Here is an 18,409-nt window from a genome sequence, read left to right as displayed (position 1 = left end):
CCTTTCACCTAAAGTCACTGCTAACAGGCTCTGGCTGACGTGACCAGAAACAAGCCAGGTATTGCGCAGAAATAGCTCTGGTTCCAGCAGGTGGCATGTGGCTCCTCTTGTCCAGAAAACGAAGGCGAGCTGTTCTCTCCTTGTTTGCCAAAAATTCCAGGTATGTTCCCAAAGAGTGTCACCAGGGAAGGATTTCAGACTTCTTGGTGCTGAGGGCTGGAGAGCATCATGGAGTGTCCCTAGAGCCTCCTCCAGTGGCACCAGGAGGACTCAGCAGCCCTCCAGAGCTGCTGAGGCCACTGGGGCGAGGTGGCCCATGCAGAGGTGAGTACAGTAGACCCACAGGCTAGAGGAGAGCGATTAATCTGAAAAAATTACCTGAGATTTTAATTCAGAATGTATTTTTCATGATGATTTCCTCTGCTGGTATAAATCATGATGTGAGGCACTCCTGAATCATGTCTTCACAGGGGTAAGAGTGAGCCCTGTCTGTACATTCCCCAGAAATTCAATACAGCCACGTTGGCACGTACAGGTAGGAGATGAAGGAGCCATCTGAAGGGGTAACCTGGGGTATCCCACCCCTAGCATATGGGAAAATCTAGGCACAGCAATGCTTTGACGGACCGATGCCTTAAGTAGGTGACCTTCTAGAATAGGTACGAGGCTCCCCCATGATTTCTGGCGATGCAGAACACAAACCCAAATGTTCCTATATCTAAAAAGGGACTGTAGAAACGGGGTGCAAGCTGGTGTAAAGCAGCAAGACAAATCAGCATTCACACACTGCTAGGAAGGGGTACCCCAGGCTGGGAACTCTGTCCAAGAGCTCCAGTCTGGGTCCAAGTGCCACATCTGGGGCCAGCAGCATCCCTGAGCGCTCCATGCCAGGCTCCCGTGACACCCAGGTTGTGCCAGGGGCCTCCAAGAGCGTTTAACACCCCCTTTCCTATTTTTGAGGAAAAAGATCTTTGCCAACAACCTGCCTCTCACTTTTGCAGAGTAGCAGTGCTGCTTTTTCTTGGATAAACTCGTACGGACCGGCACTTGGCACTGAAGGCTGTTTATGAAAACAAGTACCAGCTGGGGGAGGACTTGGGTGGCAGCACACACTCCCTAAAAGCTTTTGGATCTCCTCAGCCCGCTCCAGGGAGAGCCTGCCGTTCGGAGGCAATGAGGACAACTCCTCCAACAGCTATAGATCCAGCCCTCCTCCCACCCAAGAAACCAGCCACAGACTCATACATGGAATTTCCCCTCCTACCAGTTCCTAAGACCAGATGATTCTACCCCAAATATTTGTTTATAAACTTATGAACCAGTAATGATGCACTAAACAGTTTTGCAAAGCAAGGTGAAGTTTGTGCAACAACATCTAGAAAGCTGTATTATTGATAAAGTCAAACAAAATGAATCTAAACAAGGTAAGATTTAATCTCTTCGTTCTTGCATTAAGTCATTCTGAGGACTTAATTTTAAAATACAGAAGTGTTCTGAGAATATTGTGTAATTACAAACCAATAAGAAAAATCATCCAGGAGGAATAATTACATAATTTCTAGATGAACTCACTGCTTAGAAGAACTCACAGCTTAGAAGAGCAGTAATAAATAGATCCTCATATCATTACTGTTGCTGCGGCTGATGACTCACCACTGTTACTGGGATCATATCCCAGAATAGTCATGCTACTCTGTGTACTGCATGCAAAATTAGCCATGAGGGACTTACTATTAAATGAAACAGATTCGGGGGTTTAGGATTCATGTGGTCATATCATAAAAACAAAAGCTGTTAAATATTTTACTTGAACACAGTGTATTTCAGATACCAAACCTGAAGGTATCTGCTCTCCATCAGACAGAATTAGCATCTGCATAAACCAACCGCATGGGTTTTCAGGTAACAACTCCCTGTCATACCCTCCTGGTTCTGGCAGCACAGGATAGCCAGCCCTCTTACACACACCAGCTAAAACATGCCACCCTGAGAGAAAAATACACGTACTTTTATAGAAACGTAAAGGAACAAGTACAGGTATCTGAAACAGTTTATCGAAAAGAAAGAGATTAGCTAATTGAAATTTATGTGCTTAACAGCTAAGGCAGACTGGTGTATTGGTCTGATAGAACTTCATTCAAAATGCGTAACAAAGACATTAGAATGTCCTGCTATTAGACTACTCAGCCTCCAAGAAACACCAGTAGTTTTGTCTAATAACTTAATTGCATGATATAGATGTTATCTGTGCTTACGCGCCACACCAAAGCGTGGTTTGTTTGCCACCTTCAGTGAACACCAAAAGTCCTTGGAAGTGTAGGGCAGATCGCCACGAAAGCCACGCAGGAGACCGACAGCACGCCGGGACTGTGAAAGGGCCTCCCAGCCTACTGCACAACCTCCTTCCCAAACACGTTCTGTTCTTTCACCTCCTGGGACATACACACACCCCAAAGTACATCCGCATCCTTTACCTGCTCAACACGTTTACTGGAAACAACATCAGGAACATCCAAAGTTTACCTTTTGGTTGAATAAAACTCTCTCCCCGTGCATTATAAAATGATCTAGCATGTATTACAAGTGAAAACACTTCCCCCCCCCCCCCCCCCCCCAGTCTCCAAGCAACATCCAGCACTCGGCATACAACAGAACTTTATCAACATGCTACCACTCAAGGTACTTGCTTCCACCTTTTTCAGGTGAACTGCACCTTCAGACTTCGCCAGCCACTAACTCTTCAGGCCTTCCTCTTAGGATGTTGGCTAGTTTCATTTTATGTTGGTTTCTTAAAAGAACTCCTATTCTGCCCTCCAAACAAGCACACCAAATTACAGAAAATCTTTACTTATCATCGCAGCAATCACGCACCAGCGAGTTAACCGAAGCAGCATCCAGATTGCTTTGAAGCAGGCTCCCACTTAAATGTTCTCGCGAGCACGAGCGAGCCCCTGCCCGGTGGGGATGTGTCCCAGTGCTCTCTGCCTGCCCCATGCCCAGCACCTCGCGCTCAGCTCATTTGCAGCACAAGCTCCTTCCCAAAAAGCTCACAGGTAAAGCAGCTTGCTCCCGTCGGAGCCAGGGTGGGTAACGCTGTAACACCAGCCACCACTGAAGTGACACGTACGGGTTTTTCAAACTAGGTTCAAGGTTCTCCAAGATGAAGAAGCTGGTTGAATCAGTGGGCAGTAAACGCGAAGCACCTTGTCCATCTAGCTCCTGTGGGTCACCCTGCAGCCCACTCCACCGCTGCGTCGTGCTGAACCTGCCTCCTTTTCTGCTGTAAACCCTCAACTCTTAATAACTGCTGTGGCTTCCTTGGAAATACGTCAGCTGCTGCCCTAGATACCGAGCCTGCTACACCAAACGGTCTTTTCCAGACTGCACGGTGACTACCAGCTTATTTCTCATGTCACTCTCAGCATCCTTCTGTTCATCCTCATTTCCCCGTTTCTGCCAGCCTACCCAGAGGACTACCACGCTGCTGTCCACCCTTCCCAGCTCCCTCTCCTTCTCTTTGCCTAATATGCAAGAAACCACGTATTTATTTGTTGTTTTTTCAACCTTTAGACAACAAGAGTTTGGCTTGTTTCTCTGCAGACATTAATCCCTCCAGGCTAGGTAATTAATACCGGGCTCCCTGAAGCAGCCTGTCCTTCTAAGATCTTACTGACGCTCCCCAGACCGCCCACTCGCGTCTTTAGCTAACAGCCAGCTTTCGGGCCGTATTATAGCTCTCCCCTTATGAGAGTCAATTTGAATACTCAAAGTTGTATTTCAAGCTCTCCTAAAAGCCAAATATATACTGTCTATCAAATTCAGTTCCTCTCCTAATTCTCTTACTTCTATAAACAAACCCACCAATCACATATGCTGTGTTTTTTGCTCATGCTTGTGCTTTTGACAGTGGGCCAAACCATCGAAATTGAAAGAGTTTCTAAGCCAGTGCAGGCAACACAATATATGCTCCTTTAAATGTGGCAAATCTGCTTTTAATAGGCTTTTAACGATGACAGATTTTAATCCTGTGGAAGCAATTGTCTAGACTACTACCTGTGCATTTTCACAAGCACCTGCTATATTTGCTTTTCCAGTCCTCTGCTTTTTCTATATTCCTACCCCAAAACCGTATTACTTACATCATCAAATGCGGCATTCATTCCAGTAGTTTACATTATCGACCTATTGTGCTTTATCCATGGCTTCTAAAAATATTTTATAATGCAATCAGGCCCTTCGGGCTAATTTAATTCACTGTCATTTCAGTAGCAGACCTACACCTATTGCTTTCATCACAGAAAACATACGAACACACATCAGGTTCACATGTCCTCCAGCTTTCAGGGAGTAGCTGCTAGGGAAAACCTTTGCATTGCTCCTCCACATTGAATAGCAAATCGGGGGGCACAGCATGTGGCTTTTAATAGAGGGCCCCTCATTCCTGTCACAGATGCTGTGCGTGGTCCAGCAGCTCTCTGGAAAGCAAAAGGGGAGGCTGAAGGGAATCCTCCTAACAGCAAAGTCCACATCTGACACTTGCATTAAAACACAAGTTTCACACAGGCAAACAGGTAAACAGAAAGAAAAATGAAATAAGGGAAGTCTTCTACCATGAAAGAGGAATTGTGAGCGTTTATACAAAGTTTCAGAATTATGTTAACCACTACAGAATTAACTAGTTTAAATTGCTGGTTGTTACTGCTTACATTAATTGTTAAACTTTCTTTGGAGTTAACACCTACACACAGTAGGTATAAACACCTCGGAGGGAGACACACAGTAAAAAATGTTTAAAGCTTCCCATTGCAAACCCCAGTGCTCAGTGTGGTGCGGCTGCTCGCCCAGCCTGGCTCGCTCAGGATGCAACTTGCCTGGAAAGTTCCCGCAAAAACTATTGAGCTGTTTTCAAGAATAAAACTATGGAAAACATGTTCTGCCCACAATAAAAAATGGTCTGTCAGAAGCTGGCTGGGTTTGATTTTTTTTTTTTCTTTCTTTTCCGTTTCAGGCTATTGCTGTAAAGGTTTAATTTGAAACTTGGCAAGAGTGCCTGGCCAGTGTTGGTCAGGGATCAGCCCTTCCTCAGTCAGCTGGGGAGTCAGATGCTGTTGTAAAGCAATCGAGGTGAGAAAGTTTGAAAAATAGGTGGTAACATACCCAAGGACTACTATAGCACACGTGCATGGCAGGGTCTTGACCTTGACCCAGGCTGCTCTGGGTTCATACTGTGGGAATATTCCTGCGGCGATGCTGGGCATGCAGGCCACTGCTCCCTGCGCCACGGCACAGCACCGGCACCAGGGAATGCAAAAATGGGTCTCAGCATTCCTAAGAAGTTCCGGGGCTTTTTCCACTCTTGTATCTTAGCAGGCTTAGGAATACAGATTCTTGTTTCTAAAGCTTTATCAGGATTTTCTTCATAAACCTCTTTTACAGAGGTTAATAACTGGGATAAAGATTTCTTTTAGCTACAAACTTCCTAGCACGTAAGGCAATCTCTGGGCAGTTAGCTTTTTCAGAGAACACCACCATGACAAACGGGTTTGAAATCTGGATCCTGCAGAAGGAATGAGTAAAATTTTGGGTTCTTGCTGACCTGGGTTTTGTTATATACAAAGAATTGTAGAAGTGGTGGGTTTTTTTTTTCTTTTCAAAAACACACCCTCCCATCGCTTGTGATTTCCAGTTGTGCCATCCTGAGAACAGCTCCACAGTACCAGTGAACCGGCCCCCTACAATTTCTCCATTTCACTGGTGGGAAAAATGAAAAAGCTATTCCAGGGGCCATGCGACATTCCCTTCAAGTTACTTCTGCTCAGAACAAAGCCAGGCACACCCTGCACAGCAGCACCCCTACCAACACCATGCCCAGAGCCGGACAGACAGGCGTTGGGCGCTGCCCTCTGCTCCCCAGACCCAAAGCTCAGCCTAAATTTAACCCTGAGAACTAAATAAAGTATTTTCCCACTCACAGTCCTGTCATTGCTTACATCCTGGTCAGCACTGGGTGACACAGAATTGTAATTCACAGCCATGGTATTTATTTTTCATCCAGATGAGATTCCTCAGCAGGACTTTCTAAAGGAAATAAAGTGTGATTAACAATCTTTCTCCCCACATTGCAAAACCAAATCTGTAATCATTATCCAACTCCTATTTCCACTGGTTCTGTTCTGAAAAACTCTGGATTATGGCAGATCTAAGTCAGTGTCCAGCTGCCAGGAGAGGAGAGCTGTCCCGAACCCATGCCCTGCTCACCCTCTGGTTCAGTGAGCCACTTTTGCTTCGTCATTTGGAGGGCAACCATCTACAAAAGAAAGATCCTGAAGCTCATGACGCAGAATACAAAAAGATACCATTCCATGTAACATAACGATGTTAAAAGCCCATTTATTTTTTTATGAGTGTTGTAAAATTATGTTCTAAACTGTCTGAACTCCAGGAAAAAAAGCCATTCGGTTACCTTTGGAAGAACAGAGAGCATCCATCCGAGTGGAGGTGCCAGTACTTCTCAGCAGGGCAATGTTATAATGAGCCACGCTCCATTTCAACCGATCTATCTGACATAGCCGCAGCATCACAGGGCTTACGAAACTACAGATGGTTTGTGCAGACGCCCGGCAAAATTATTAAAATGCTGCATGATGGCACTATTCATAATAAGCAGTTTTGGGCAGACTGGGCTGTATGTAGCAGGTAAGCAGCAGCAGGTCTTCTCCTGCTGCCCCTCCTCCAGCCTCCTCTTTCGCAGCATTTTTATAGCCTTTGTTCAATCTATCACAGATGATCCTCGATGCTTATTAGAATTTCAGTTTTATTTATTTAAATGCTAACTAGATAAAGGCTGTGAAAAAAAAAGAACAAAACAGGAAAGGTTTTCCGAGAGAATAAACCTCATTTTTATGCTTGTGAATTAGCTACCAGACTTTTATTATTTCATTTATGTGCAAGTTTACTAGACATTCCGGGCTGGTTTGAAACCTCCCAGTGACGTCAATGGGCCAGCAAAATTAGAGCTCTGCGAGACAGCAGCACTGCACCCAGCCTGCCCGGGTCTGCTGCTCCTCTCAGGGTGACAGCTCAGACAGATACAATCAATCACGCACTCCTGGCACTGCACCAAAGCAGGGCTGCTTCAGCGTTCACAACAGCAAAAGCTCCCCATTATTTGGAGAATATTTTTTTTTGTTCAGTACAATTAACAAAGAGAGTGGTATTAGAAACTGCAGATGGCAAATGTATTAAAGCGCTACAGCTCTTCACTAAATTCTGGAAGTTTAATTTGTTTGGAAGAAAAAATAAAATTCCAAAGTAACAAAATCATTGCTTGGTTTATAAAGGGATTTAATCATCATTTTACAGGATATATTCCCCCCTGCCCCGATTCCTTGTATGGTTCTGTTGCTTTTTTATGCAGCTATCACTATAAATTCTAGAAAAATGACTGCAAGCCTTTAACAGCAGTTTATCTTTTCTACTTGTTTTTTAAGGAAAGCATATGAAAATGTGTTAATTCTATCAATCTAACTGTTAAACATGAAAACAAACTCAGTAAGAAATCGACCCATGATACTGTTTGATCCAGTGCATCACTGCTGTACGCTGTGAAGCCACGTGGACTCATTTCACTCGGTTCATCAAGGGTTTGTCCCAGCTCATCCAGCCCTTCTCGTCTGAGACATTAAATCTGGCTGCGTGAGCCGGGGTGCAGCACAGGACCGCTCTGCGCAGCGGTTGTCTGAAGAGCCAGACAGCATCTCGGAGCACGTGAGGGGGAGATGCTGGGAGGAACGGGTATCAGCGGTGGAAATGTGATGGTGGCCAGGACATGGTCTCAGGGCACGGCTGCAGTAGCAGGGAAGGAGGGGGGGGCAGGGGGCCAGGGGAGTGGGGGTGGGGTGGGGTGGGTGGGAAGGATCACGTAGGAAGAAATAAAATGAAATAAAATTATCTTAACTCTCTGCAGCACTATTACAAATAATCTCTCAAGCTTATACACAATGGTGATGAGGGAAGTAAAATAATCAGAGACACAGAAGCATGCTTAGAGGTTGCAGAGCAGGGAAGCTCATCAGCAGAGCTCTGCAAGCCAGTGGAGCACCAATGGTATCCCCCCTCGTCAGGATGAAGACCACTGCCTTCTCTAAAAGCGTTCAAGGAGAACCTGGGCTTGTGTAACAAAGTCAGCACGTGGCTTCCTGGTCATCTCTGGATGCCACCTAAACCAAAGGGCATTCCCTGGGGACCCACCGAAGCCAGGCGGGTCTGCTGAACCACCGGGGCAGCTCCTCCATCCAGGCTCACCCTGACAGGACCCACACGGCGAGGGCTGTCTGCGTCACGTCAGGACTTGGGCTTCTGTGTCTTAGACAAGTCAACCAGGAGGAGAAGGAGAAACTGGAGAAACAGCTACGCGTGCATGACAGATCTAGATATACATTAACCTGGCTAAAAAGAGTTTGCCATCCAAATAAAGTGACACAGATTATTTAACTGGAAGTTGAGATAATGAATATAAATATGATAATGTAAAGACAACACTAGCAGCCTCAAATGCTCTAACTTTTATCTTCTGCCTTGCAAAACCAGCATGAAAATATAGCCAGGAACAACTTGAAAAGATACAGCATGAAGGGAAGGGAAAGGTCACTAAATACCAAGCACCATTCCTCCACCAGAATCCCTCCGTAACCAGCTCTTCTAACAGTGAAAGCAAACACTGCATTGCTCAGACTCAATTAAATCCCCATTATTTTATTGTTCAAAATCTCGTTTCAGCCAGGCATTGTCTTCGCTGCAGACACATTTCAAGAGCGTATTCTTTATTCTTCCTACAGCCATTTGTGAGCACAAGAGAAATATTTGGCCTTCTTTTTCTAAATTGTGCCTACAGATTTTTGAGTTCTGTCTCTCAAACCTACCCTCTGCATATAAATCATTTCTTTGTTGAAGACACTACCTATTTATAGAAGGCTAAGGAATTAATATGTGAAGACAACCAAAATGTTTCAAGTACATCTAAAGTCACAGCTAAGCCCCACGAAAACAAGGTAACTTGAAGGTCGAGCAGATTTTTACCCACAGTATTGGTGAGTATTCACTCCCGGACCAAAACTTGAGTACTTCAAAACTCAATAAATAAAAATAAATAAAAATCGTAGTCAGTATATACGGCACCGCAGTATGAAAAGTACTTCCAGCCTTATCTCCAACCGCAAACAACCAACGGAGCTGGAAGTGTTAATGTCAGGGTGGCTGTTCTGCACACTGTGCTTATCACCCCTACCATAACGATGTCGGTATTTCAGTCCTGACACAAGGATCGGCCAGGAGCAGCTGCCCCGCGGACTGTAGCTGCCTGCGGGCTGCGGAGCCCCTCCAGGCCATGCCCGTGCTGTCAGCCAGAAGCAGAGCCCTGCCCTTTCCCTGCACCGCTTCACTGTCTCCGGAGTTTTTCTACTCGCCCATCGGCGCAAGGCAGCTGCCCTTCAGCACTGTGCAGGGGACAGACAGGAGTTTTAAAACGTCCCTATGAACAAGCGCCGGCCACGGAGTTTCCCGTTTCTCCACCATGCATTTAGAAGAACTGATATGCCAGTGCACTCAGCTGCTGACAACTATTCTCCGTTTCCCCAGACAGCTTCCAAAGCCCCAGTCCAGCCAGAGCATCCCTCAGCACAGCACTCCCCTCTCCCCACCGAAAAGCAGCAGCAACCAATGCCTCACATCACCCACGTGTGGACGGGAACCACCAGCTCCTCTCCTGAACTTAGACTCACAGCATGGTTTGGGTTGGCAGGGACCTCCAAGACCACCCAGTCCCACCCCACACCACAGGCAGGGACCCCTCCCCCCAGCCCAGGCTGCTCCCAGCCCCGTCCAGCCTGGCCTTGAGCCCTGCCAGGGATGGGGCACCCACAGCTGCTGCGGGCAGCCTGGGCCACTGAACCTGGTGGAGAACCCGCTGCTCTGAACCTAGAGGCCGTCCCAGCTGGCCCCAGGCTGCACCGTTTAAAACAGCCTCTCTGAAATGCTTCGTTAGGATCTGGTTTTGACAACTCTTCTGCAATATGGAGCAGTTATTTGTTCACTTGCATACCCACCTGGCAGCGAATGGCTACTTGGTTGATTTGTTTAATTTAATTAATGTGTTTCAGACAGTTCAGATCAGTGAACACTTATGCTTCCACCAGCATCTACAATACTTTTTTTTTTTTTTAAATTTTAGTTGAAGAGTTTGCTTATGCATGATGGGACAGAGGAAAGACAAGTTCAGAAGAGGACTGAAAACTTACTAGAGGAACAAAGTGCCTGAAGATACAGTGCAAATGGCCAGCAGTAATTAATGAATTTCAGCCACGACGCATGCCCTGAACAAGCAACCAGCCGGTTACAATGGTCATGATTGGCGAGACTCAGTCTGAAACTGTTATGAGACCAGCACGGGGCGAAGAACGTGCTTATCGCCACCTGCGCACAGGTTAAGTGAATCTTTATAGGCTAACGCCTATCCTCTCCTTTGTAAATCAACACAGTGGCAGGCCTCCCTCTGAGCTGTACAGTTTTAAATGACCTGAAACTTCTCCAACTGATCCGATGGGCTCCAATAGCTCCACTTGTCTCCGGGACCCATCTTTGACAGCCCCCCCTCTCAGGATTATGGTGGTGTTGAGCTTTTATTCGAGTTCTGCACTTCCTCAAGCTAAAATTACTTATGTTGCTCTTGCAGCTACAAAAATGTATGTCTCCTTTCTCTGAATGAAACGCTTATTTCTGTGACATCCTCTGCTCTGTGCAGGTGTTGGCACTGTCCATAACTAACGCACACAGTCTCTCCTCTTCCTTGCATTTGTAATTCTGGCAAATCAACTTAATGCTTCCCACCCCTTTCCTCCTGATCCAATACCCCTCAATCTTAGCTTACTGGGGTTCCGTCTCAAGAGGAACTTCCTAAATCCAGCCAACAACTCCCCCTGCCAAAAGGGGAAGCTGTGGTGATAATTCTGTATCTACATAGATCTAATATGGATTCTGCTAACGCTCAGCAACAACCTGCCACTGTGTCAGGTGCAGCCACATGATTCCTCACTTATACCCGTCCTTCAGATCTGGCACGATGTTGAGAGCTGCCAGCAAAGGCGCATCCTCCTCCCTGAGCTCACCCAGCCTGATCTGCCAGCACCAAAACACATCCCTCATGGCCAGGTGCCTTTGGAGATAACTCGTGCACAAAAACAATTTTGCAGGGGCAATGTTATACAGATTTTGACAATCCCGTGGCCACTGCTTGCCAAGATGCTCCTAGGATCTCCCGCGCACACCTGGGTATCACATACGAACTGTCCTCTACCGCTGCAGACAAATGGGCATGTATGGAGAAAGGAAAGCTGAAGGATTTTGGTACAAAGATGACAAATTTGGGCAACGTGCTTGTCTGAAACTACGAGACTGTGCAACGTGCTGCACAGCAATTGTACATCTGACACCTTCATTGCACGGTCCTTATTACTCTGCAAGCATTGCAGCTGCCTGGGAACCTGGGAGCAAATACCAGAGTCAAAGAGCACGAACACGGTAAGGTCGCCAGCACGCCCACGTGAGCAGCACGTGCTGGACCTCTTCAGCAGGGCAGGAGCTCCTGCTGTCAGCACACTTTGCCCTCCTGAGCACACAGCCGCCATGCCAACAGGGGAGGCGACACGTGCCACCAGGTCTGTCCTGCAGAAGGGCAGAGGGTGCCAGGGCAGCACTGTGCCACCGATGCAGCTCTGCCAGGACGGCATGGCCAGCAGCAGGGAGAATGACCTCGCCGTCCACCCCAACCCACAGCGCAGCAGAGAAAGAGCAATCTTCCTCGTCTCAGCTATCTATCGATTCACCAGCGCCGCACCGAGTGCGGAAGACACAGCCCTAATGTCTATGCAATGTAATGACAGATGCTGTTGGGTTTTTTTAATGAAGAAAACCTCACACTAACACAAACGGGTCCTTGGGATGGGGAGGACGTACAACACCTCGCATGGACAACTCAAGCAACTGGTGGGACCCTCCTTCCTTCCCCTTCCTGCTGCCTCCTTGTTTCCAGGTGGTCCTTGTTTCTTCCTTTCTTAACATCTGCTTTAACCAGAGGTCTTCCAATAATACAGTAGTGCATTTTCCCTCTTCTTTATATATTTACCTTTCCATTCTCCTGTCCCTGAAACACCACACATGGCTCTGCTTGATGAGCAGACTCTGAGCTCTGGAGAAGGAAAGCTGACTGTGTATCTTTACAGACCGTTTAAAGACTCAGACCCTCAATATTTTTATTAATATATACAAATACTGAGCTATAGGTTCATCTTGAAGCCTAATGCAGAGAGAGTCACAGTTAAATGATTATAAGTAATAATAAGATTACATTGGATAAATTCTGTGTAAAACCAAAATATGTATGTGTATAGGTAAGATTAAAGAATACAGTATTTGAACATCTAGAATATAAATTTTCTCTATATTTTATATTCTTACAAGATGCTGTACAGACTAGATGGGGTATCTGAAACTGTAAGACTATATTTCACACTACCCAATGACTTCATATCTTAACTCCAACAGCGGACCTTTACCTATGGAAAGGAAACCCATTTCTGGGCAGTCCATCAAGCACAAACCTGTGGCACCTGTGGCAGGACATGCCCTTGAAGGTCCCCTCCCATCTCCCTCTGCCCTAACACAGCCAGATCAGAGCAGAGGCAGCAGCGGCAGCTCCATCTGCTTATTAAAATGCAACAGTAGTTGACAACAGACTTGAGAAGGTACAGAGGTAACACCATGAAATCACCCAAGTGAAAAGACGTTTTAGTGAGTCATTTTTTAAATGAAAATTCATGTTCATATACATCTTACAACAAAAATAATTAAGCACGATACAAAATCTTCCATCCTTTTCCCACCCTTTGCACACGCACCCCCCAGTTACTAGGCGTCGTGAGGGTGCGTCGTGAGATCAAAATCTGATCAGGAAAGACAGAAGAAAAGAAAATATTCAGCAAGCACCCTGACAATTTTACAGCTTGAGGAACACGCATATCCTTATCAATGCTTCTTTTTAGCACCTGCTTTTTGCAAACATAAAATTGCAGACTTTCAAGCTCTTCTGCCCACCAGAACTGCCCTTAGCTGGACAAAACCTAGGAATACTTACCAAATCCACGAATGACGACGATTAGGTAAAAAATTAATATTTAACATCTTCCAAGACGATACTTTCCTTCTACTTGTCCGAAAATATTCAGTACATTTTCTGCTTCTTTCAAACTTCTGTCTTTCTGAAGTTGTATCAGTGGCACGTAGATGTTTCCAGGAGTTTTTATTCTTTGTGATTACATGTCAGCTCCCATTGCAGGGTGGATGTCACTTTATATACGAATGCAAATGACTTGGCAATCAAAATGTGAGGGTGCATGTGGAACAGCCTCTACGGACTCCCATATTTCTTCATTTATATCAGAAGAAAAAAAATAATCTATTTCTGGCAAAACCTTGACTGCAGTTTCCTGCTCTCATTTGTGTAATCCCTTCCAGTGATCCTGAGACAGCAGGGGAAAAAAAAGCGAGCCTTTTCCAAGCTGGAGAAACATCCCTATTTTCCTGTTTATCCTTTCCAGGTCACATCCCTCGTTCATTCACCACCTTCACAGATGAATCAAAGTTTTCTCATGCTGCAGAAACTCCACTCCCAGGTCCTTCCTGCGTAACCCGCTCCGTACCACGGACGTGAGGGATGACATGCCTGGGGTGTTGCGGTGCAGGCGGCTTCAGGGGGACCCAGGTCCGTGCCCAGGTTAGGGGCTACAGCCAGGAGGGAGCAGGTCTCTATGGCAAAAGGCCTGGCTCGTCCAATCCGCTAAACCAGAAGAGACAGCAAAGCTTTCCGAGGGCTGCGAGCTCCCTGCAAGGGGTCATTCTGCACAGACACGGGTACGCTCTGCCTTACTCCTGTCACTCAGGGACGGGTCTGTGTTTCTGGACACAGCTGCCTCTCCAGCTCTCCCTCTGCCTGGCTGGAGAGGTGCTCTGCCTGCAAGAAAATCCTCCAAGCAGGTACCTCCGCAGCTGCAACTTCACCCAGAGCCTTTGAGCCAGAGCAGATTTGTGTGTCTCTGCATAAAATGGAATTTTACAAGATTTACATCTAAATCCCGCCGCTAAACATCAAACCCAGCACAGCTCCCTGGTGCATCGAGACGTCAGGGGGTGGGTGGTGGGAAGACAGCCGCCACGGAGCCGTGCGGGGAGCGGCTCCCAAAACCAGGGCTTTCCGCAGCCGGGGGCGCAGAGCCCCTCGCCATCACCCACCCCGGGGCTGCCGCCAGCGCTCAGCAAGGCTGCACCAGCGCCGGGGCTGCGGAGCCGGGGAGGGGACCTGGGGACAAAGGGGGGTCTGGATAAATAAAGGAGACTTTAAAGTGCTTCCAGCAGTGCCAGCGCGAGGGTTTGGGGATGCTGAAGGGGACCTGCCCACGCACCCCTGCCCCGGCAGCGCCTCCGCCCACCCCAGCGCGGGGGCAAGAAGGGGGTTAGGCTAATGAGGCTGGAGCGTATGCTGCGCTTCCCTCTGTTGGGGAAACAAAAAGTTCAATGTCAAGAAATGCGCAGCATGTACGAGCAAATTTGCCGTTTACTGGATTTTTTTTTCTCCCAGTGAAGTCTCGAGACATTTCACCTTGACAACCAAAAGGAAGGGATTTTATCATCGGCTGAAATCAAATGCATAAGCAAACATGTATAAATGGGCTTTCTATAGACGATGTATAAACAGGCTTTACATTTCATCGGGGTCATAACCGATGCATAATGTTCCCTCCCCACAGAGCGGGGAGTTCCCAAAGTGGCAAGAGGGGACAGCAGCCCGGGGCACCCAGCAGGGGATCGCACGCCAGGCGCGGGGAGCCTGCCCTTACACCGAGACCCGAACCTTGCTGGACCACCCCACCCTGCAGTTAAGTCCGAACTGGAAAGGGGAATGAGTAGTTGTTTTACTAATTAAGATCTCAAATCCAATTTCAAAATACACAGGAAGGGGTAGCCTGGCAATGTCTAAGTTACAAGTCAGCAGTTTGCACCAACACGGTCAAAGCTAAGACAAAACCCAGACTGAAAGAACTGTGCACTTCTCTTCCTTAACCGTTATATGAAACATTAAACCATATTTTATTTTATTGACATCAAAAACCATTTTATAAAAACGTAGGGGCAACTTAAAAGTATAATAGAAAAGTGAGAGTACCTGTAAAGATGAGGACGGATACCTAACATGCAGTTTGTGCCTCAGTTGCTTTGCTGCATCTCCACTTTGGTCAATTCATTTTGAAATGAGCCAGTTTTTACACGCAGCGGCAAATAATCCGCGTAGACTACAGAATTATGCATCTTATACATGAAAAAGGCCCACAAACATACATGGATGGAGATAAATATACAGATACACTGACAGATGCACATCTCCAACCCCAGCCTGCAGATGGTACTGCTGGGACAACGGGCAGCTGGACAAATGGCCATTTTATACATGCAGCCAGCAGAGACAGCAATTCTGCTGTTACTGCCTTCAAAAGGAGAATTTATATTTTCAAAAGTGATGTCTATTATGCTGGAAATGCATGTTGATTTGGATATAGCTGAAAACTCAGCTCAAAAGATATTTCAGGGCATTTCTTAATATTGTGGGAATTTCTAGACCCCTGTGTCCTCCATTTCTTTGGCGAAGTAAAGCCCAGCATCCCAGGCTTCTTCCGTACATGCCTGGCACTCACCGCCAGGCTAGCCGACCCCAGCAGCATAAACCCACCGATACACCTCATAGGGGTTTCATAAATGAAAACCACTCTGTGGGAGAGCTACATTCAGGAACTCCCCCCATGGGCCAGGTTGAAATTTAGTTTACTTTTTGTCAAATAAGAGAAATTCAGCTCATGTAATGAGCTTAACCCAAGCCTCTGGGCCATTCCCAATGGACATGCCAACATTGTGGGCTCGGGGGGCAACAAACCACTGTCACCCCCCCAAAATCTCCCACCCGTCACTCCACCAGCTTCTCTGCGCCCAGCAAGTTGAAAACTCTCACGATTTCAAGTGATTCAAAGGAATTCCTTTTCGGTGTTCCCCTCCTGCCCGACATGATTCTGCTCTTTTAGCTCTTCCCCAGCTCTCAGGCTGGTACAATAAAACATTGCCAGGTTTAAACTGGCTGTGCCCTCCACCCCCCCATGCCTGGGAAGGAACACCAGCATGTCCCTCTCGAATAGAAAGCCTGCCACATCGGCCTTCAACATTATTCTCATTCTTCTTGGTGAAAAGGCAAAATCAATTCACTGCTGATTTGGTAACAGACATTTATGTGCACTGTTGCTTCTTTTCTATCCCACCACACCGAGATCATGCATTTTCTCTCCCTGCTCCCGTTTGTACGGTATCTCCCTTCATGTTTCCAACTCTTCCCTTCATCTAGCATCCTGAACTTGATGTGGATAATTGCAGGGAACATGGCAGTAATCAAATGGTGGCTGGGTGGGAAGGATAATAAGTCATTCTCCTGGCTTTTTCTCCTATAGCTTCTCAGACAGTTGAGTAATTATCCTCCACTAAAGACCCAAATGAAAGACTAGCAATTGCAGTATCAACATGACATAAATGAATATAACTCTCGGGGCTATGATGAGAACCCCCTTCTGCCTCACTTCTGGGTCTAAGCACTGCTGATTGCCCTGCCTCCTACTCCTACATACTTCAAAAAAACCATCAAATTGTTCATTCTGATCTTTATCCATTGGGTGACACATCTACCTATTTAATATGTTTATTAATTAGAGGATAAAACGCTTTGCAAGCCCTACTAATGATGAGTCCTAGTCCCATCGGTCCATCCTGGCAGCCCCTATAGCGATGCTCCACGTCAAATGTTTTGTGAAAAATTGCACAGGCTCTTCAAAACCATTTGCTAGAAAACTAGCATGTAATTTTTTTCCATGTCTTTCAGAAAAGTTACATAACGCAGCTATTGCGCAGCTGGCCTGTTAGCGTGCCGGCTTGAAACACTCCAGGCCCTTCGGCACTTCGTTACCTTTACTCCCCCAATCAACAGCAGGTTGCTGTGAAGGTGCAGGAATGTTCCCTGTCCTCGAAAGGCGCAGATACTGCAGCCTGAAAACAATCAGCTGATATTTCTGCTATCTTGAGACAAACCAGAATCGCAGCACGTTTGTAAAAATATGCACATCTGATGCCATCTCTTTCCAGATTAAAGACCCTATTAAAGACTTTCTTTCCAGATTCAAGACCCTACACTAATGCAAGAGTATATTGGGTGTTTCACCCCAGAGAAATAAATAGAATACTAAATATGTTTAGAGGAATATTTTATCTTCCTCCTAGTTATTAACATTGGAATAATCAGGATAACATGCAAACATCCTAGCGTATAATGGAAAAGCTTGAAAAACCACTCGGAAGCAAACTTCTCCAGTGCTGCTGCCGGTGTTTTATTAGCTGTGCTGCAGAGCAGTATCGACCCTTTCACAAATGTTTCTATCATTGGGGTTCTTCTGTCACATGCCGCTGCCACAGGCTGCTTGGCAGAGTACAAAGCTATCTATTGATTTGGAAAGGATGCGATTGCTTGTGCACCAAACCAACTACTCAGCCACACAGAAGCTTTTCGTTCATTCTTTCTTTCTGGCCACACTGACTCATAATGATGAAATACTGATTTGCAATTCTAATTTCCTTCTTTCTCTTAAATAGGCTGCCCAAGGACTGACCCAATTGCTCCAGGAACATTACCTTGCCAACTCTTAAATACCAGTATTCTCTGTCTAATACTGAAAAATACACTTATTTAAGGAATGCAATCATAAAACATATACCCATTCAAAATAGTTAGCTTATCAAACATAATTTTAAGATAATCTGTTTTTCTTGAATTTTGGAATTCTATTCACCAAATTATAAGCTATACCTGCTGTAAGCTGACTTGAAACCTGCACGTAATTTGGTGTGCCAGGAAATTACGAGCTCCAAAATCCAACCTGGATCTCCTGCAGACTCTTCTGCAAAACACATATGCCAAAAACCCCGCAGCAACAAGAGGCTAAGATAAGCTGGGTGTTGGACGGCAGAAAGTAGCTAGCATAATGACAGGTATGTATTCACTAGGAAGAGGTTCAATGAAATCTCTCGCCAATGCAGATGACTGTTTAATTGTCAACTCAGCTCTTCAGGGCTGTTTCCCCTCCTGCTCTGCAGCTGGTGCAGTCCCTACACCTGTGCTCTCGGTGTTTAAGAGGCACCGAACGTGAATGATGGGCTCCCTCACACTGCCTTACGCCTGCATTGAACTCCGTCTGCAGAGCTCTGGATAAATACAGGC

General features: G+C 46.2%; 1 protein-coding gene across 3 annotated transcripts in view; it reads right to left on the bottom strand.

Moving 5' to 3' along the window:
- PDE4B (phosphodiesterase 4B) overlaps positions 1 to 18,409 on the bottom strand; it is a 216,467-nt gene that overhangs the window by 80,989 nt on the left and 117,069 nt on the right. Inside the window, exon 1 of one of the 3 annotated variants that reach the window (XM_055724491.1) lies at positions 13,187 to 13,248. The exons of the other annotated variants lie outside the window; for them this stretch is intronic. Within the exon in view, the coding sequence (XP_055580466.1) occupies positions 13,187 to 13,233 (47 nt within the window). The 5' untranslated portion in view covers positions 13,234 to 13,248. Of the gene's footprint in view, positions 1 to 13,186; positions 13,249 to 18,409 lie in introns of those variants that run through there. 3 annotated transcript variants of the gene reach the window in all.

This window comes from Falco cherrug, chromosome 12 (genome assembly GCF_023634085.1).
Source record: "Falco cherrug isolate bFalChe1 chromosome 12, bFalChe1.pri, whole genome shotgun sequence".
NCBI classification, from domain to species: Eukaryota; Metazoa; Chordata; class Aves; order Falconiformes; family Falconidae; genus Falco; species Falco cherrug.
Note: the sequence above shows the minus strand (reverse complement) of the source record. Positions and strands in the feature narration are given on the sequence as shown.